Source organism: Perca fluviatilis, chromosome 6, assembly GCF_010015445.1.
Source record: "Perca fluviatilis chromosome 6, GENO_Pfluv_1.0, whole genome shotgun sequence".
In the NCBI taxonomy this organism is placed as follows: domain Eukaryota; kingdom Metazoa; phylum Chordata; class Actinopteri; order Perciformes; family Percidae; genus Perca; species Perca fluviatilis.
Window position 1 is genome coordinate 10,239,713 of NC_053117.1, and position 22,453 is coordinate 10,262,165.

Here is a 22,453-nt window from a genome sequence, read left to right on the forward strand (position 1 = left end):
GAATGCATCATTGACAGCAAATGAGATAATGACTTCTGCAATTACCTGCAGTTTTTCTGCAAACTCCTGTAATTCAAATCCCATTCAGACAAACATATTTGTATCTTATAAGTGGAAGATTTTTTTGTCAGCTCAGTATAAAATTTGACTTTTTTTTTTAAATTATGAAAGTCAAAAATGTTTTTGGTCGCACTGCTTGCTATTGAGGGAATTACTGCAATTGTTGGGGCTTTGTAAATTATAGAGTGTGGTCTCGACCTACTCTATCTGTAAAGTGTCTCGAGATAACTCGTGTTATGATTTGATACTATAAATAAAATTAAATTGAATTGAATGTTAAAGGCCCAGATAAACCGACCAGACGGCCGACCCTCGGCAGAAAAGGAAGTCGGACTGATCAGTCTCACCTAGTTGGTCAAAAAAGTGCCTCGGAACACACCAAAGCGACGAGACGTAATACGTCTCCATAACAGCAGCGAAGCTAATCTTTATTGTCGCCCAAAAATGAAAACTGGCAGCTGATTGGACAAACACGTCACATGGGTCTGGTTTCTCCGGAAATGACTGAATGAATACGATCTCATATTGTACTAAAATAGTTCACCGAAACGTGTTTCTGAAAACATTTTAAACGAGAAATAGCCCATGCAGTTGCTGAATCTGTCTTAATTTCAGATCAACAAAGGTCAGTTTTAAAAGATTTTCATCAGATTTTGAGAGACTCTAGTCACGCTCATTCCGCTCCCTGTTTCCGGGTTAGCACTCTACCAATCAGATGGGTCATTTGAGCCCGACTGCCGGCAGTGCCCGCCCCGCCGGTTATACATATCAAATCGGCCAAAATGAATGCCGACGGCCCCTCGGACGGACGACGGCACGGAACACACCGAACACTCGAGTCACTGTGTTTCGGGCTTAACACCAACATATAGGTCTAATGAGAGCTCATCAAATGAGCTGGTGTAATGTAAGCTACAGGTAGGTAGTGATATTCTTTTTTGGCATTGTTCTGCTAAATGTCCATGCCTATTATAGACTACATCCTGTAACTTCCCGTTGGTTAAAATTAGGGCTGTCGGTTTAACGTTATTAACGGCGTTAACGCAAACTCATTTTAACGCCGTCAATTTTTTTATCGCGAGATTAACGTTCTTTGGATCTAGCTAGACCGGAAGCAAAATTACGAATCCCACTATGGCCACGCCAAGACCCGCCCTACGAAGCAGCTCGATTGGTTGCGGTTAGGCATTTCACCTCAAGTGGTTAAGGTTAGGATAGCCGATTGGTCAGGGGATAGGACCTGAACAAATGGGGTTACGTTACCTTGGACGCCTGGCCAATAGTAGTGATTGAAGGGCGGGTATTTCGCAGACCGGAAACAAAATAGACACACGCCGCGGCCGCATACACTTGTTTGGGCTTGTGAGCCGTGTAGCTCGTCACGGTGATGATCTTTGGAGCGAGTAGTGACTCTAGAGTCATAGTGAGAGAACCAAAGAGTCTCCCCTGTTCTTTCTGACCACGGTGGGAAACCTGGAGCAGGAAAAGTTACCCCTCTCCCTGAGTTTATGGAGAAGGACAACCAGGAAATGAGTCGAGGGAAACTGTCTATGGGGAAATGCAACGCTACCAAACTACGCCCACGGCAGTCGCTATGACGACCAGCCACGCTCGCCTCAGGCATGAGGCAGTACTATCTGCAATGGAAAATGGAGGTAACAGTGTTGCATTGTGTGATAGATTATTAGCTCCAAGTGTGAATGTTAGTGTGAAATTGAACACTAAGTATATATATATATATATATATATATATATATATATATATATATATATATATATATATATGCCAATGTTGTTTTACCTGGTTTTACCTTGTTGTTTACCTGCCCAGGGACTACAGGTGGAAATTAGCAATTGTTGCTATAACCTGGCCCAAGACATATTCTCTTGTTTAACAAGTTTAATGTTTATTTGTGCATTGTCCCTGTTTCAAATAAATCAATTTCCACTCCATTTCCATTTCAATAAAAAAATGTATTTGCACAAAGCAAGCCAATCCACTTTTCCATGTTGATAAGAGCATTAAAATGAGAAAATATAATGGGACAAAAAGAAGTCAAGGGACATTTAAAATAGATAAAAATTTACGATTAATTGCGATTAACAGCACTAGTTAAAATGCTTGTCCATTTCTATTGTAGACCACATCCTGTAACTTCCCAATGGTTAAAATGTTCTATTATAGACCACATCCTGTAACTTTCTGATGGTTAAAATGCTGTCTGGTACGACTTAAATGACCGAGTTAAAGTACAGAGGAGCACATTAAGGATTTGTATGCCCGACCTCCCCCTATAATGCTAGTAGGCAGGATTTTAACTTCCCTATCAAGTTAAAATTTAATTCTTGACAGAACTATTTTTGTCACTTTCTGTGTGTAAGACTAAGTAAAACACCATTGAGTGTTGTTATCCCTCTTGGCATCACGACTAGAAATACACACAAAAGACAGAGCTCTTGGAGAGAAATCAGGGAGGCAGTGTAGTCGAGAGGACGCTATGATGGCAGACCTTTTTGCCCCAACTTTGAGTGTTACCATTCAACACAGGTATAAAAACGTTTGCCTTTAGACTAGGGGTGCACCGATCCGATATTAGGATCGGATATCGGCCCGATATTGCAAAAATCTAAATGTAATATAAAAAGTTTTTTTTTTTTTCACACTCCGTCGCAGCACCGGGGCCCCTGTTAACTGCGTACCCTTCTCACTCATGGTAGTAACTTTATAACACAACAATTAATAACCCACAACTAACTATCTTAAAAGGATAAAACACCAAAGCATATAACAATTTGAGACTTAAACAGTTTCTAACACTAATAATTTTACATTTACAAATGTAGCTACACCGCCGAATGGCATGCTGGGTAACATTACATCTGCTAGCCTAGCTAGCCAGGTAGCAGAACAGTCTGTTAAGCTGGGAGAGGCTACGGTCGGTACTGCACAAGAACCTAGAAGAAAGTTAGCTAGAGGATGAAGAAAGACCGGAGATACACCAGAACAACATGTGCTCAAGAGAGGAGCCGTCTGTTGTTCCCAAGTTTTTTTTCTTTCTAACAAATCGGACATAATTTAGCCACGGTTGTTGCCCGTCGCTCTAACGTTTTCGGCCGTGCTAACGTTACTGCGCTAACGTTAAAGACCTGTCACTTCAAGCATGCAGCGGAGCAACGTTATGAACGCAATCCACCTCCGGTCCCGCTACAGACCGTTGAGAAAGACTAGTTCGGAGCAATGATTAAAACTCTGGATTTAAGATGTCTTGCCTCGCTGAAATACGTCCGCCAACCTGCTAACGTTATTCAAACAGCGAAGGAGGCTGACAGCGGAGCTACGTTCAGTCCCCCACTACAACCACACTACAACAACCTAACTTACCTGTGGCCAAGGTAGTGGTTAGACAGTACTAGCTTACAACTATTTAGTTTTGAAAGGGAAACGGTGTTAAAGTTGTTTGTATGTGTAGGCTATTCATTCAATTTGAGTTTATTTTACTACTTTGCAGTTTGCACAATACAAATAGTTTAGCTTCTGTAACTGTGGAGCCAAGCAAACCCTTAGTCAAAGCTTTTAGTAAACATGATGACATTAACATGTTTTTGTGATATTCTATGTACTCCTGACAGTAGAATAAGCCATTATAAACCTATATAAAGGTGGCCCATTATTGATGGCCCATTATTATGTATTTAAATTTATTTTAAGAAGTTTGATTACATTATATTTTCGATTTGAATGCACAATTGTTTTTTAAATAACAAATAAATAAGAATTCAATACATTACATCTATGTTATTTTGTCTTAGTTAGGAAAGTAATGTTTAGTTAGGAAGGTCTGGTGCCTTTAGTCTCTTCCACATGGTGGAAGGAAGGTATGATGTGGAAGGTATACAGTTTATTATTAATTCATTAACGGTATCGGATCGGTATCGGGAATCGACAGATACACAAAGCCCTGGCATCGGTATCGGTATCGGGACTGAAAAAGTCGGATCGGTGCACCCCTACTTTAGACGTGGATAACACGTTGTACAAACTAGTTTGTTTCAGGCATATTAAACCTTTAAATCTAACCTCAGATCTCATATTTTGATTCACTCCCCTTAAAAATATACAGTAACACACATAACCGCTGGTCAACTACATCCTACAAGTCCTACCCTAATGTATAACCACAGCTAGGCAGCACAACCACCAACACTAAAGCCATTAGACAGTCAAAAGAAGCACTATAACCAATTACCAGCTACAGAGAGGAAAACTAATTATAAATTACAAACTTAGTGACGCTTTAGTGCTTCAACCCTGGTATAGGAGCTGCATCGCTGCGCTTGCAAATTACATTGAAAGTGTGGCAGAATGGGCCGGGCTGATGGATTTATAGGAAGCGCACAGGCACCCATTATAATAAACAACACTCAGGCTGGATGCAAATGGGAAGTGCCTGTGGGCATGCAAACACTGGGTAAAGAGAAATGACAAACAGACCCGAGGGATGATGGATTGCAGGTATATATTGACACAAATAAAAATGATAATGAACATCATAACACAGTAATCATTTCTCACAGTCATTTTTTTCTCACCTATTTGAGTAAATTGTACCACTGTTAGCAGTAGTGGAAATTTTTCTTTTTTGGAGTACAGTACAATTACATCAGCTGAAGCCCCCATTTTTTCTTTTACTTGAAGAAAACTTAGAAAGCCCATTTTCTTCAGATTCTTCTCTACAATTAAAAGCTAGCCCTTAGTAAATGCTTAGTATCATTGATAGATAAGAAAATAGAGAGACCGAAGACGGGGGCAGAGTCTAATTTCTCATGATTAAAGTCATCATTCACTGAATGGTTACAGAAGTGGTGGCATCCCCACCCTCTGACTCTTTATGTATTTCTTTCAATTTTAGCCTGGAAAACATGTGACTTCAAAGAGGCAATTAACGTGTGGCACAAGCCCGCTGTCGCAGCGGGCCATGCTGCACATTTTCTGTCAGTCTGCTGCTTACAACCCTTACAAAGATTTACAGAGAAAAAGGAAGGAGAAAGAGAGAGAGAGAGAGAGAGAGAGAGAGAGAGAGAGAGAGAGAGAGGGGAAGGGGAGGAGGTGGTAGGAGAAAAGAAAATGAAGGGACAAATACAAATTAGCCTGGCAAGTGTGTGGCAGAGGACGTGAGAAATGAACTGCCTAATTGGCACATTTGTTTCAATTAGGATGTGGTCATCAGTGTCAGCCTTGACGGAAGGGTTTCCAGGCGGGGCCCCACATCAGGGCTTCCTCCTTGTGATTTCATTACCCGGACCGCCCCTGAAGGTCACCTCCTCCAGCCCTGCACAATGGCCAGGTCCTCTCCTCTACTTAAGTACACACACATGCACATACACACAGCTCATTCAGATGACATTTGCTGATGATTAAATTATGAGAAATGTGGCAGTTGAGGGGCAATTAGAGGACAGAAGAGCAATGTAATGGGTGACACAGCAGCAATCATCAAGACTTATGAGGAGAGCGCTGATCATGACCTTGCCAGCTGACGCATTTTTCCCTGTGCTTGTGTGCCTCATAGCAGCACTCCTAGGTCTAATGGTAATTTGATGTCGAGGTGACGCAGTGTTATAAGGAGAAACATCTGACTGCTGAGTCTTGCTTAGATGTCCGAGTTTTGCATGATCTCCTCCCCTTTGGGCAGCTCTCAGCTGCCTGTAGCGGAGCCGACGTGCAGGCGGCAGAACTTTTTAATTGCATCAACGCAATTACATGGATTAAACGTCTCCATCAGGCTTACCCCGGGGACCAGGGGATGCCAGTGGGACCCGCTGAGCAGCATATCAGAAGCGACTTTGCCGCGCACAAAGCTAATCCACCCGATGTATTCCCCCCACAACCAATCGCACATACAGCACACATCAAGAATGGCATGCTCATTGCCCACACACACAGATACCCGCAGACACTTTGAACTCAGCATGGCTCAGTGTGTTCATATAAACGGCAAGCCTGACAGCAGAAGGTAGAGTTGGAGGGAGTTATCTGTGGCTCAGCTGGCTCTCCCGCTCCGGAGGTTAATCAGAAAAGATATGGGGAGAACACAAAGTGGGCCTGCGTTGCCCATCCACCTCCCCGTTGCTTCCCAAATGCCACCTCTTCTCCCCTCCAAGCTATGTAGCACTGCATTACTATTCCAGACGAACTATCTTATCTTAACAAAATAAACTGAGGGAGCTCCCAGCTTCGGTCTGGGCTGGCGGGGCGGGGGGAGGGGGATGAAGCTCTCTATGGAGAAGACTGGCCTATCAGAAAGTAACAGAGGCGCTCGTCAGTGAGTTTCGGAAAGTAGAAACAGGTGCAGAGGAAGCAGGAGGTGGGACTTTGGCTGAATCATATCACCCTGATTTGGTTGCTCCTTGACTCCTCGGTCCGCGGCTGAACCGGAAGTTGTTCTGTCCCTCCTCGGTGAAGGCCATCTCAAAGCTCTTATTTCTGCCCCAAGGACCAAGCATCGAGGGGGGATCATCAAGGAGCTATAGGCGAGGATAGACGAGAGCAGCCTTCCTGGAAGCCATGCAGCTGAAGGAGTTGCTAACTCCGCCCAAACAGCTGACGAATTCATGTGACGCTTCAGAGGAAAGGACGTCTCATCCATCTAAAACACATTTGCTCGTAGCCTCTCTCCTCCGATGAAGGGAGTGCAGGTGGAGGCTTCAATGAGTCAATTTAAGTGCTATGGGACGTACCCAGAATTGCATTTTTACTTGTTTTGGAGTAGCATTTCAATGTATTTGTGAAGCTCAACAGAGAACAGCTTGTATCACAGTGCAGAAGCATTTAGTTGATTCCCTTTTGTGTCGTGGCCCGAGCTGTCTACAGAGCTACTGTAGATCAAGGGGATTCATCTCGGATTAAAGGCTTTCATTCAGGTAAATTGAAATTAGCTTTCCGTTTGGCTGTTCATTTCACACTTTCTCTCAGAGTAACCTCTCAAAAGAAACTCATTATACAGGGTTCTCATGGACTCCTTTCTGCCCAAGTTAAAAGATCTGCTCTGCATTTACACCCCCCTGATATCTGTGAAGTAAAAGTGGGGGATTGGTTTTGGATCGGGAGTACTGAAACTAAATTGAAAAAAAAGACGGTCCTACATTCTATTAACCATAGGCAAATTACAGTCTCTGCTCTTTGGATATGATGTATGAAGGTATGTTTGTAAATCTTGAGGATGTGCTTGTTGCAATTTACACTCCCATGCTTACAGCATTTGCTAAGCATGAAAATGGGATTGATGACATTAGCGATTTTAGACCCTTTTCAAGCCTCCCTAAATTTCATCTCTGCCCCCCTAAAAATTATAATAATAATAATAATTTTTTTTTTTTTTAATCAATTTTAGTGCTTCAAATTAGAGTTTGTGAACTTGTCTGTTAGTGACAGAGGACAAACAATTACAGGTTCAAAGGGCTTGAAACAGGTTTAATATCCTATGTGGCTGTCGCCGATGCTATTAGTGATGCACCGAAATGAAAATTCTTGGCCGAAACTGAAAACCGAAGAAATTAAGCCAATTATTAGTACCATTGCATTTATGGCTATGACTATGTACTAACTTTACTAAAATCAAGGCATTGCAATTGTATAAATTAATATTAAAGTTTAATTAAAAAAATATCTAGCAGAAATATGGCTACAATCTGATAGTCACATACAGTATACAGTAGCCTAAGAACAGAATAGCTAACCTATTGTTATTATTATTATTTGATGCACTTTCTTGCAGAATTTCACTGAACATATCAGACAATGAGGGTGCATGCCCCTCATCTGGTGCAGAGAGACAAGTCTTTTTTTTCTGCGCTCTGAGCTCCTCCTGCGCTGGGCTCTGCGCTGGGCGCTGCGCTGGGCGCTGCTCCGTGCGCGCTCTGCTCCGTGCGCGCTCCGTCTCCGTCTCCACGCGGGTTCTCCGCATCCATCGCGGCCTGGGTCATTTCTCGTGCGCCCTGCTTTATTTCCGCATCCAAGTAATGGTCTTTATAACGCGGATCAAGTACAGTCGTGATGAAGTGCAGAGGATCCGAACAGATCTCACTGAAACGTGTGCTGACAGACTCTAAGAGCGTACTTTTCATTGTTTTCACTCCGTGGTCCGTCTCAACCTCTTTGCTTAGGAGACGCTTTGCAGGTGGATCAGGTACTGACACACGTGCAGGTCGCGGTTTCTTCGTCATCACAACATTTTTGAAAATGCCTTTTCGGAATATTCGGTGCATCCCTAGATGCTATGCACCTATAACCCAGTAGTAGAATGTTCCCTGTGTACAGCAGTAGTAGTAGTAGTAGTATGTTCCCTGTGTACAACAGTAGTAGTAGTATGTTCCATGTGTACAGCAGTAGTAACCCAGTCAAGGAAAGGGTTAACAGAAACGTAGTGTTGGCCATATCGGTGGTGGTTGTGCCAGACTCCCGCCTTTGGCTGAGTCTCTATCTAATCTGTCAGAGGGACAGCAGAAGTGCGGTTGTGAAGTTTAACGTTGGTAGTCCCCAGAGAAGAAGTTGTTAATTTCATGGCGCAGATTAGAACCCAAATTGATGAATGTTAGAACATTGTGTCAAAATGGTCGTTATTACTGTGACCTATAAAGTGTCAGGTTTAGTTCCATCATCGCGTAATAGTGTCAAAATACGTTATCTGACGTTTTTTTTCAGTAGCTAGCTCAGAGATTACCGACTAATGAAATTACTGATTTAGCGGGGGGGGAGGTTAATACTTTTGCAAGGCATTGTATCGGTGTCTCATTAGGGGCTGAGCCCCCCCTAAAGGTCTGATCTTAGAATCACCCCTGGTTGATGATGTTATGAAAAAACGAAATGAAGAAGGTTCAGGAGAAATTGATGACTTACACAGAAGCATTTAATGAAATCTCAAACAAAGGGAAATTAAGATTAGTAATACAGTTTAACCACAGTGTAGTTCTGTGTAGTGCCTTTCCAACTCTGAAATTCCTCTCTTCCTGAAGGTGTATTTAAATTCAAGCTGGAGGTGTTTAGTTTAGCTAAACCCACAATCTAAACAAAGATACTGCTGGAACATCCTAAATCATGAACCCAACTGAACAAAACAATGCCAGCCTGACCATACTGCAGTAGAGCCTATCCTTAGGTGTGTGTGTGTGTGTGTGTTTGTGTGTGTTTGTGTGTGTGTGTGTGTGTGTGTGTGTGTATGAATGTGTTTTAACTTCCTCCCCTGAGAGGGATGGGAGCGCTTGAGGCATCACTGTCTTATCATTCAGCTCAAGGGCGTAAACCCCAGGGGGGTCAAGGGGGTCTGGACCCCCATCTAAGGTGTGTCCCCCCCTAGAAATATCATTAAAACAATGCTGTGTATTGTAAATAACATAATGATGTATACTTAAATTAACGATGGACAGGCTCTCGCGCCTCTGCACGCATCGGGGTTACCGGCAGACTCCGCTCCTTGCAACCGTGCATTTGCGCGGCACTCAGACGCCGCAAATCGTCAACAATGAAAAGGGAACTCCCTGCCAAGTTCAACGCTAGCTCACACAAGACTCTACGTCATACGGTTCATTAGCTGTGAAAAGGGGCGTGGCAAAAGCGTAGGGGGCGGGTCAAACCATCACCAATTAAAAAGGAAGTCTGTGCTGAGTTCATTGATAACTCACACAAGGGTCAACCTTAAATGGTTCAAATGTTATGGAAGGGGGCGTGGCTTAAGCTTAGGGGGCGGGTCAAACCATCACCAATTAAAAAGGAAGTCTGTGCTGAGTTCAATGATACCTCACACAAGGGTCTGCATCAAACGGGTCATTAGTTATAAAAGGGGGCGTGGCTAAAGCTTAGGGGGCGGGCCAAACCATCACCAATGAAGTCTCTGCTGAGTTCAATGACACCTCACACAAGACTCTACCTTAAACGGTTCAAATGTTATGAAAGGGGGCGGGGCCTGAGTAAGTGGGCGTGGTCATATTATAGGGGGCAGATCAGTATCACATGTAGACCACACATTCTGAGTTTCATGTAAATCGGATGATGTTTGTCATATAAGGCAGATTTCCTGATGCCAGCGGGGGGCGCTATGACCAAAAGTCAACTTTGGCCTGTAGGTGTCCTCAGGCCTGGACCCTTGTCAATTGTGAGAAATTTCGGGCAGATACGACAACGTACACTCAAGTTACAACAACTTCTTTGTTCATCGCTAAACACTCAAAATGGCCGCCACGCCCACACCGTCTAACTTTTCATCGTTAAGGTGTTGGGATGGTACAGACCAAGTTTGAAGTCCATCGGATGAAATCTCTAGGAGGAGTTTGTTAAAGTATAGCACCTTGACTTTTAGGCCTACTTCCTGTTGCCACTAGGGGGCGCTATGACTTTAAGTAAATATCGGCCTTTATTTGTCCTCAGGGTTGGACTCTTATGAATCGTGGAAAGTTTCGAGGTAATCGGACAATGTACACTCGAGTTACACCCACTTCCTGTTTCGGCGGCGAAACGCACAAAATGGCTGCCCCGCCACGGCCACGCCCTATGACGAAAAGTTTTTCTTTTAACAACTTTTCATCTTTAACATCTTAAGATGGCACAGACCGAGTTTGAGGTTGATCGGTTGAAATCTCTAGGAGGAGTTCGTTAAAGTCCGACATGTGGAAATGGCCAAAATCGCACTAATTTTGAACTTTGAAATCAAAATGGCGGACTTCCTGTTGGGTTTAGGGTATGGCTGTAATTAGGTTTTTTGTACATCTTGACATGATACATATGTGTACCAAGTTTCATGAGTCTACGTGAAACGCACTGCAGGGGCTCAATTCTTTTAACTTTCTAGGGGGCACTAGTGAGCCATTTTTGTGCGCCTATTCCCGAAACCCTTAAAATACGTAAATGTTCACCAGACTTGATGCGACCGCCAAATTTGGTGAGTTTTTGAATATGTTAAGCCCCTGAAAAAGCCAATTCATTTGACGGGAAAATAATATAAAGAAACAATAATTCCTTCAGTTTCAATAGGGCCTTTGTCGCTGTCAGTGCTCGGGCCCTAAATATCTGTGTAAGTAGTAAAACAATACAACCCCCTATAAATGCTTTTTAAGTTTAGAAACATTTTTAGTCCCCCCTCCCTTGCCTCACAGTGGTTTGGTCCACTGCCTGCTGTATGTTAGGATCTGCGCACGACTCACAGTCACGTCGGGTAGTGACAAGAACGTAGTAAGTAGGCGGTTCAAGGCTATTTTATTCACATTAAACATCAGATGAAGTTTTTCTTTTCTCAAATAGAAATAATGCTGAGTAATTAATGAATTAGTCATGACAAGAAAGTTCTCTATGTTAGTGTAATACAGCGGTTCTCAAAGTGTGGGGCGCGCCCCACTGGTGAGGAATAGAGACGTGACAGGTGGGGCGCGCCAAACGGGAGGAAATATTCCTTCTTTTTTTTTTTTGCACAATGCATTCGTTCTAACTTCCGACTTTTAGAAGCTGACTGTATCATTTGTTGCGTGTAAATAGGCCTATAAATGTGGATAACGTTAGTGATAGTGACATGCTTGCTACAGTTGCGTTTCTAGAGATGAATCGGCGAAAACATGTTTTATTTCTCTGATTCACGGCTTTGTTCTAGCTCCGCTGGGCGCTCCCTCTCTTCAGTCTCTCTCTATGTCTCTCCACCATATAACGCTCTCTCTCTATGTCTCTCCACCATATAACGCTCTCTCTCTTCAGTCTCTCTCTATCTCGCTCCACCATATAAAACGCTACCATGCTTTCGGGCAGTTGTTGAGGCTCCTCCGCTGAGGATTTTTAAAATGAATGCGCTGTCGATATCGTCTGTAACAGACGCGATGGTGGAATCTACACATCTCAGTTCTCCAGCGGCAGCCACCTGTTGTAAACAAATTCAACCCAAGCGTTCTTTGGTGACGTGATTGATTCTGTTACTGTTGATCATCTGTTCGACAATCTGATTGGTCCGAACAGATCCTGTTCGGGCAATAATTGCTTCTCAACGGAGCGAGTCCAGACCAAACTTCCCGACCTCGAATGTTGTGGGCGGGGCTAAGTTCGGCTGGCATCCAGGCTACATAACCACTTAAAACTGTCAAAAAAATCTAACCAGAAATGTGGTGATTGATCGTTGTTTTGGTACATTAAACCACATTAAGCTTTTTCATGTTAGGACTTATAAAGCCCATGAGAACCGTTGGGAGTCAACCCACAGCCGCTCCACTGCCCTGCTGAAAATGTGAAGCAGAAACGCCTCAGATGTCAGATAACGTCCATAATAATAAGACTTTGGGTTTGATTTTCTGACAGTTTTCAGTGGTTATGAGGAGCAATATGAGAGAGAAATTTGGTTATCATTGATCATTGTTTACGTATATTAAACCACGTTTTAATTCATTAGTAGGCTAAGCTACAGGACAGCGTCTTTCAAACATGACCTGCGCGAAAGAGAAAAAAAAAAATAATGAATGCATCATTGTACCCAGCACTTCTGGAAATGTACTTCCAAATGCGTTTCTGTCCAGCACATTTCAAAGCAAACTGACGCCCATGGACTTACCCGTGACTCAATCTGGAAAATAATTCGATTTCGTATTTTTGATCCTCTGAATTTACCGTTGGATACGCCTCGGCATGATACGGGACAGCTTAGGACGCTCCAGGCTGCAGCCATACCCGCCTCCACTAGACTAGAGAGTGACTGCACGTGTGTGTGTGTGTGTGTGTGTGTGTGTGTGTGTGTGTGTGTGTGTGTGACTATAAATGCAGCGCGTGTGAGAGCAAACCGTCCTTATAGCAGTGTGTTGCCGCTTATTAGACCGATCACCCCCGAAATTGTGCAATGCAAAACAGGCTCATTGCAGCCACTAATGCAGGGATAAATAGACCTTTCTTGCCAAATGGATTTCTGTTCTTTTCTTTTTTTAACAGATTGCAAAGTGGCACTTTTATTTCTTTTCTATTTTTGAACTTGATACAAATTTTGACACAGCTGCACTTTTATTTTCATTATTTTTGAACTTGCTGTTATTTGATGTAGATAGTTAGTTGTATTTCGATACAACTTGTTACTTCAATAAATTGGAACATTTTAAGCTTGTTGTGTATTTCATTAGCATTGTGTTGGAGCGATGGGGGCAGGTGGGGCTTGAAAATTCCCCCTTGTCCAAAGTGGGGAATGACCGAAAAAGTTTGAGAACCACTGGTGTAATATAATGTAACTAGGGCTGTCAGTTTAACGCGTTATTAATGGCGTTAACGCAAACCCATTTTAATGGCCCCAATTCTTTTATTGCGGGATTAACGCATAGACAGTTAAAGAAGGATTAACGTTCTTTCGGATCTAGCTAGACCGGAAACAAAATTACGAATCCCACTATGGCCACGCCAAGACCCGCCCTACGAAGCAGCTCGATTGGTTGGAGTTAGGCATTTCACCTCGAGTGGTTAGGATAGCGGATTTGTCAGGGGATAGGACCTGAACAAATGGGGTTACGTTACCTTGGACGCCTGGCCAATAGTAGTGATTGAAGGGCGGGTCTTGGCGTGGCCATAGTGGGATTCGTAATTTCACAGACCGGAAACAAAACAGACACACGCTGCGGCCGCACACACTTGTTTGGGCTTGCGAGCCGCGTAGCTAGTAGTGACTCTACAGTCAGTGAGAGAAACAAAGTGTCTCCTCTGTTCTTTCTGACCACGGTGGGAAACCTGTAGCAGGAAAAGTTAACCCTCTCCTTGATTGAGGTATTGAATGAGTCGGGGGAAACCATAGTCGCTATGACGACCAGCCACGCTCGCCGCAGGCATGAGGCAGTACTATCTGCAGTAGAAAATGGAGTTAACAGTGTTACATTATGTGACAGATTATTAGTTCCAAGTGAGAATGTTAGTGTGAAATTGAACACTACGTATATATATGCCAATGTTGTTTTCAATAAAAAAAACATTTGCACAAAGCAAGCCGATCCACTTTTCCATGTTGATAAGAGCATTAAAACGAAAAAATATATTGGGACAAAAAGAAATCAAGGGACTTGTAGAATAGATAAAAATGTGTGATTAATTGCGATTAATCGTGAGTTAACTATGACATTAATGTGATTAATCGCGATTAAATATATTAATCGTTTGACAGCACTAAATGTAACATTACCTAGCTTGTTTAATAGCTTGTTGGATAGAAATGCACCCACTACAACTAACGTTAACACGGTGATAAGCCTAACGATATGTGTGTGAACTGATATTAGGGTTAATATTGAAGATCTAGAGTTGTGGTTGGCTCAATATGAAGTTAAGTGGCTGATCATTTAAATATATATCCTCTGTCCCAGACGAAACCTAATATTTATGCGGAGGACGCAAGATCATTTTATAATAATATGATCGCGTGGTGAACCTATGAAACTAAACTCATATTTAGACATCTGACATTAAAGATTTGTGTTGTTGCCCAGATGATGAAATGACAGAAAAGAAAAACAGACATAAGATCCCTTTTCAGTACACCAAAACGCCAAGTCCTCATATCAAGACAATATGGCAAAGGAGACAGAAAGAACTGAGGAACAGGGAGACCAGGGACAGTCAGGTGGAGAGTCTCAGGTAGACCAGGGACAGTCAGGTGTGGAGTCTCAGGTAAGTGTGTTGAGCTTAGTTCATATTTTTGGAGGCTGTCAGGGTTAGCAGATGAGCTTTACCAGTGGCTCACTAATTTACATTATGATCAGCTAATTTAACAAGTGTACAAAAGTATTGTATTTCTTTTAGATGGGGACACTTTTTCAAAATAAGTCATTATGTTTTAAGGTATTTTTGTGGCTTGATTGTAAACAACTTTAAAATAAATATATTGTTTTAAAGAAGAATATTTTGGTCAGTTTAGTCAGCTTTTTTTTTTTTGAATCAAGAGAAACAGTGAAAAGAAGGATAATGGTACAGTCTCCATGCTACACTAATAATAGTATTAAAGGGATACGCAACTGTTTGTTGAAATAGGGCTTATCACGGTCTCCCCTAGCTATAGATAGGTGGGACAACACATGTTGTGTGCATGCATTGTTTTAGTCCGGTGCAGCACCTGCAGCGCCGCCGCTAGTTAGCTTAGCGTAGTGAATGGAATCCTATGTTGCCGGTTAGCATGTTGTGAGTAAAAGTGAGCCAACAAAAGACAAAAAAAAAACTAATTACTTGCACTGAGACAAAAAATGTGTTCGCCCACCTATCTACAGCCAGGGTAGACCGTGATAAGCCCTATTTCAACAAACGGTGGCGTATTCCTTTAAGGCTTTCCACTACATGTCCTCTACCAGTATAATTGTGACTGTATTGTTTGTGTCCCCTTCAAAAATTGCTTGTTTATCAGATTTACGCCCATGATTCAGCTGTTACGTCTTTGTCATCTATTGAGACAGAGTTGAACTACCACTCTGCCTGAGACAGGTTATGACCTACCGCTGTCCATCCATGCTCTGCTGTGCCACGCTACATCCTGTAACGCCCTGCAGCGCCCTGATATGACATGAACTACTACGAGTACCATTTGAAGTCACTGTTTTATTATCTTTAATGTGACTATTATTGATACTGTTCACATCCCCAACCGGCACCGTCAGACACCGCCTACCAAGAGCCTGGGTCTGTCCGAGGTTTCTTCCTAATAGGAAGTTTTTCCTCGCCACTGTCGCACTGCTTGCTCTTGGGGGAATTATTAGAATTGTTGGGGCTTTGTAAATTATAGAGTGTGGTCTAGACCTACTCTATCTGTAAAGTGTCTCGAGATAACTCTTGTTATGATTTGATACTATAAATAAAATTGAATTGAAATTGAATTGTTATGTTGGACATAGTCTGGATCATAGGAAGAATCTATTCACCTTCCACTCTCTGTGTGTTGCCATTCTCAAAATCAAACCACACGGTTTTTAAGAAAAATTGGATCGTGCAATAAGGCAGGCCTGCTTGGTTCTTTGAATCATTTTAAAGATTTACATATGTTTACAGAATGTACTATCTTACAGGGACATTTTGTAACCGATCAGCGGGATTGCTGTAGACAAAGTAAGTTACACACGGCAATACACTGGTAAAAATCTAATTATGTTTAACCATGTATGTAGCTATTTTAAATAGCTCACGTTAGGGGTTAGTGTTACTGAATTGTGTGAAAAGTTAACTTCATTTAATATTTTATGTGACTTTTTCTTTTAAAGGATGCAAATGTTACACCAAAACTGTCATGGTGCTGTCTGTTTTCCCTCTCCCTTGTTGTTTGTCTTGTCTGTCATGTGCTGAGTGGGTGTGGCGCTCCTGGCTCTCTCTCCCTCCTCGTCAAGACACCTGTAGCTTCCTGCTCACCTGAATCACATCCAGCAATCACCACTCCTGTCTTAAACCCCGGCCTTCCAACCTGTCTGCCAGATCATCTGTTCACCCAAGTGGTAACTCTCGCTACGGCTAGGCTCAGTGGTTTTGAAAGACTTCTTTTTTTTGTATTCCTGTATGCCTTGTTTTGACTTTTTGTGTTTTCTTTTGTGTCCAGATTCCTGCTTCAGCCCAGTCTGTCTGCCTGAGCCAACTTGTTTTTTTTTATTGAACCTGCCTCTCACCTGTCTGCCCGCTCTCAGTCCCAGAGGATATCAAGCACCTGCATTACTCGTTGTGTTCAATAAACCTCAATACCTGTTCCAACCTTTTTTTTGTGTCTGCTCTTGAATCCGGACAGCCCAGCCTAACAAAAACAAGTTCCTTTTGAAATTATTTTGCAAAGCCACTATTGCTGCGTCTGGAATTTAGCGCCGCCCAGGACGCTTGTGATTGGTTTAAAGAAGAGCAAACAACCCAGTGCATTTTTTTCTCCTATCCTAGAACGTATCAGCCAGATTGCAGCCATGTTGATATATGTAGCGTTATGGTTTTAGAAATATCAACAAACAAAGCAATCCAGTTTCCTTTGCCGAAATAGACCAAAATAATAACATTAAGAAATACATATAAACCACGATAAGATCTGGTGAATAAATGTTGATTAAAACAGCGGTTATTGGGCTAAAAATACCAATAATAGCAAAGCTGTATACAGCTTCTCTGCTGCAGCCGACTGGCAGAAAGAATCCTGATAAATTCGATAAAAAAAAAAAAAAAAAAAAAAAAAAAAAAAAAAAAAAAAAAAAAAAAAAAAAAGAAACCCGTTGAAAAAAAAAAAAAAAAAAAATAAAACCCCCCAAAAAAAAAAAAAAAAAAAAAATTTCTCAATAGATTAAATTATGTGACCATATCACGAATTGCTGTGAGACTGGGTTGGTAATTCACTATGTTGACATCACTATTGCTCAACTGTGGTTTCCATTTTTGAATGACCGCAACCAAGCTTGAAATGTGTTTTCCTTTTTATTCTTATGTAGAAGAATAGAATGTAGAATATTCTTTATTGTCATTGTCACAAGTACAACAAAATTTTAAGTTCTCTCCAGTCAGTGCATCAATTCATTAAGTTTAAGAAAAAGAAATACAAATATATATATATACACATATATACATACACACACATACAAGATAGATAGATAGATAGATAGATAGATAGATAGATAGATATAATGTAAGTCCTGATAAACATAATGTAAGTCCTAATGTTTAAAAAGAATAAATAGAACATGTAGCAGCATTAGCAGTGTACATGAACACACATGGTCACACACCCAGTCATTGCACGAAAAAATGGTATTAACATACCTTCACGGCATAAAAACCGTATGAACAAACTGTTACATACATCTACAGACATGATCTATCCCACATCAGCTTCCATATTTTTTCTTTTCTACCTGCCGCGTGAGTTCCCCCGTCTCTTTGTCACAACCGTGTATATTCACCCCAAAGCCAATGCTTCTTCTGCGTGCAAAATTATTTTCGACGTAGTGCAAAAGCTACAGTCAATTTCGCCTGACGCCCCGAATTTTATATTGGGTGATTTTAACCATGCCTCCCTCAAAATGACTCTTCCAAAATTGTATCAATACGTATCCTGTCAGACAAGGCGGGATAAAATGTTGGATCTCTGCTTTGGTTCAGTAAAGGAGGCTTATAAATCACACCCTCTTACCCCTGGGCTCTGGAGATCACAACTGCCCACATACAGAACTCTTCTAAAGAGGGAAAAAGTCCAGACCAAAGACATCAAAGTCTGGACAGCAGAGTCCACGCAGTGCCTGCAGGACTGTTATGACTGCACTGACTGGAATATGTTTATAGAATCATGTGGTGATGATTTGGATGAACTTGCTTATGTCCCATGTTCTTATGCTGCCTTCTGCAGGGACATGATAATAGTCAAAATGTACCCAAATAATAAACCTTGGGTCAATAAGTCTGTTAAATCTGCCATACAGGCCAAGAAACTAGCTTTTAAACATGGAGCAGCCTCTGGGTTGCAAATAGCCACAAAGGAATTGAAAATAGAGATTTTGAGAGCAAAACATAATTATAAATTAAAATTGGAAAATAAGATGGCTTCAAATAACCTTGGCTCCGCCTGGTCAAGTATGAAAGCCATTGCAGGCCTTAGTAAACCAAAAAGCCGTAGTACTGTCACCTTAGACGGCTTTGACTCAGATTCTAGTCTTGCGAATGCTCTAAATTGTTTTTATTCCCGGTTTGATAATTTTAACTTTAGCAAAGAAATACAGGAAGCTAAACTTAAAGACAATCAGCAATCTTTTTTATATTGAAAACACATGTTGTATATGTGGACATACCCAAAAAAAGCTATATACATCTTACTCTGTGAACAAAAACCTCGGCAACAATCTGCTTATCCTTTTAATTTCCTGAAAATGCTTCCTAAAACTAGTCCCTTCTTAATTTTGAAAAGGTAGTCTCAGTAAAGGCTACAAAGGTTAGGATGGCTACAAGCTGTAACCACAGTGATTGATATGAGGATCATCTTCTGAATAAAACTTACTAGAACAAAACTGAGCAACGTGTTGTTGCTGGTGACAAAACCACTGACTGTATATATGTATATTGAAGCCATACTGGCGTTAAAGACCCGCTGATTGCTACCAGATTCTGTGAATGAATGGCCGCATTGCATTGGGGGATATTGGCTTTGAATGCGTTTAGCTCGGATCATATCGTAATGTTCTGTATTACAGCATATACTGTAATATTTCACCGGTAATAAGACCGAAATAATATTATTAAAATAAAGAAATGAATACCATGATAACATCTAAATAAATGTTGATAGACGTAGCGTTATAGTTTAAAAAATATAAATAAACAAAAAAGCAACCCAGCTTCCCTGGCCGAAATAGACCGAAATAATAACATTAAAAGAAATAAATATAAACCATGATAATATCTCGTGAATAATGTTGATTAAAACAGCGGTTATTGGGCTAAAAATACCAATAATAAAACTGTCACAGATTTCGAGTTAACGTGTTTATTTCTTTCGTCGATATCCGACGGTAAGGGATTAACACGAATGTCTATCTGACGGACCCCCACGGCGAAAAACAACGTCAAGGGTACAGCTCTTTCGTTGAAACTTGACGCCAGGGTTCCTTGACCATGCGTCATACATTTGACGAGTAGGGAGTGAGACTGTGTTGCCTTTCATGACTTTTATGTCTTCACCAACACAGTTGGAACTGCTGATAGATCAAACTACAGTGGGAGAAAGAGTAACAATCTCGCTATACCTACTCCCTTAACACATCCCCCAAAGCTGTAACTGTACCATTCACTTTGTTGCCTGACCCACTTTAACCAGATGTTTCTCACCTTGGGAAGTGAACTCATAACAACCCTCAAAGCTAATGATTCTATAAACTGAATTTGAAAAGAGTGTTTATATTTTACACTTTACAGTTTACAGAAGATTTGAATAAAACATATGCCATGAATCTTCTAAATGTGTATATGCACTTGGTATGTAACACTATATCAATCTCTTAAAGGTCAGAGAAAGCAGAGCTGAAGGTACAATCGGCATAGAGTTACTCTCCCAGAATAACGATGGCCACTCTGATGCAGATCTTCTCTGCTCAATGGGAGTATAAGCTTTTGCTCTTTCAGGAGAGGAGGAGCGGGTACCAGCAGCCTTACCTCCGCCACAGGCACTCCCTCAGGAGGGCGACAGTGCAGAACGATCATCCCGTTGATTGGCACCTCCTTCCCCTGGGGGTCCTGCTCAAAGTTTTTCCTCAGGTCTGTATGGGGAGATAAGACTCAGCTGTCAGGTGTCAATTGTTACAGGTAGCCTTGCCTCAATTCTCTTCAGCAGCTAACATGGCAGCCTGCCCTCTGCTCTGCACGCCACAACCTTCAAAACCCTTTAGTCAGTATAGGATACAGAGGATCCCATGGCCGTGTGCTACATAATCTGTTGACAAGGTGGTTTTGGAGGATACAATGGATGGAAAAAGTGCACGAAAATTACTTTGATCATCCTGGGCATTAATGTGCATACAATAAAAACAGATCCTATTCTAACCATTTTTAAAACTGCCTTTGATGAATGGGTTTCATGTACCCTAGGGTCATGAAAGATTCCCTGCATATAAGTGATCTAAGTACAGGACGGAAACTCTATAATAGAACCCCAGTTTGGCTGGTAGGTAGGAAAAAACAATGATCTTGCAGAGAAAGAGTTTGACATCACATTAGGGCTGAACCATTAAGGAAAATAATCTAATTGCGTGATTTTAAACAATATTGCGATTTTTTTTATTTATTTTTTTATTTATTTTTTTAAAGCTCTTTATCTTTATCTATTATTTAACAAATACAAACAATAAATCATTGTATAGTACGACCAACACAATATTAGATATATTAAACAACTGGTGCCTGCCGGTATTGTTCGCTGGCTGCCCGGCCTGTCATGCTCACAGACCCCGCTGTCAGCTGGCTGGAGGTTGCTCAAGAGACTGGGGGACAAGAGGCATTTATTTCCTCGATCGCTTGTTTAAATAACACAACACAAATATCCATTATAAGATTAACGTGAACCTGTGGTAATCTGCCTTATCAGAGTTAAAAAGCTTCACAAGAGATTGCGGGCTTAATGAGGTCGCTGGTCGGCTTTCACTCACTCACTCACGCACTCACACACATACAGCGGCCACGAACCAGCAGAGCAGCGTCTGACATGGCAGAAATATGTCTCTTTTAAACATACTTTTATTTTAACGAGGGGGTTATATAAAACATTGCTTGCCAACATTTGCTCAAACTTTTTAATTTACGAACAAAACAGTCAGTTTTAGTCAGTTTAAAACTAATGTTAGAGTCATGTTGTCATTCAGGTGCATTCTGAATGTATACACACTTGTCTGTCCTACAGTACAGGTGTACATTAGTGTTATGTAGAAATATATTTTTTTATATAGAAGGTGCACTTATAAATACCCAGAGACAACAAATGGGAATTAGCATTGTGATATCTGGAGCAATACATTTATTGTCACATCACTGTCCCTGATTTAAGCCAATAATGAATGAAAATTATAAGCTTTGGGGTCTCCCCTTAAGTCTAAACAACATATGTAATTATTTATTATTTACAAGTATGTTAAAGGGAGACATATCTCTCTGCCTTTTCAGACGCTGATCTCCCTCTCCTCTGAATGCTGATCTGAATCTAGAATCAAGAAAAAATTTAGAATTGAATGCTTTTCCTTGGGTTCCCGGATGTTAGCACTGAATTATATACATTTTTTGAAATTTTCATTCTGAATTTGTGAATTAAATAAGTTGTAGAAAATACATAATTTCAATGCATAAATATTCAGTGTTAAAAATTCAATGGCTTTTTAATTTCAAAATCCGATGAAACAGATTTACTTCCATACTTCCCATGCATGCAGTCCACAGATGCTGTGTTACACACTAAACAGCGCTGCTCTCTCCCCTTCTGTCTTATTGAGCCACAGCACTGCACAGGCAGTCAGTAGGGGTGGGGGGGAGAGAAAACGGCGGAATGGGAGCGGGTCTTGTACAGTCATGGATGGGAGTAGATGGCTATCTGAAACAAAGCTCCTTGAGTAGAAATGGATAAAGAAAATTGACTTTTAAATGGCAAGTTAAGTTTCAAAGCACTACAACTATAGTTATTTGCATGTAATGTTACTGTCAGTGTAACTGAGTTACCAGCAGAATAGTTGACTTTCAAATACCACTTGAGCATTAAAAACTTAGAAAAAAATATCCCTTTTATAATTTAGAACAGATAAAATCGCATTTCTTGTACTAGATTGTTTAACCAATGATAAATCTGATTCATTTTTTTTTAGGATTAAGTGAGCTTGCTGTGCTCACAGAGTTTTTGCTCCTAACCAAAATAAAAATAAAAAATGGTCCTGTTGTCAT

At 41.2% G+C, this 22,453-nt stretch overlaps 1 protein-coding gene across 3 annotated transcripts in view; it reads right to left on the reverse strand.

The window, feature by feature from the left end:
* Positions 1-22,453, reverse strand: part of unc5db (unc-5 netrin receptor Db) — a 396,816-nt gene that overhangs the window by 117,561 nt on the left and 256,802 nt on the right. For all 3 annotated transcript variants that reach the window (XM_039803695.1, XM_039803693.1, XM_039803694.1), the window contains one exon: positions 20,189-20,292. In XM_039803695.1, the coding sequence (XP_039659629.1) occupies positions 20,189-20,292 (104 nt within the window). The remainder of the gene's footprint in view (positions 1-20,188; positions 20,293-22,453) is intronic.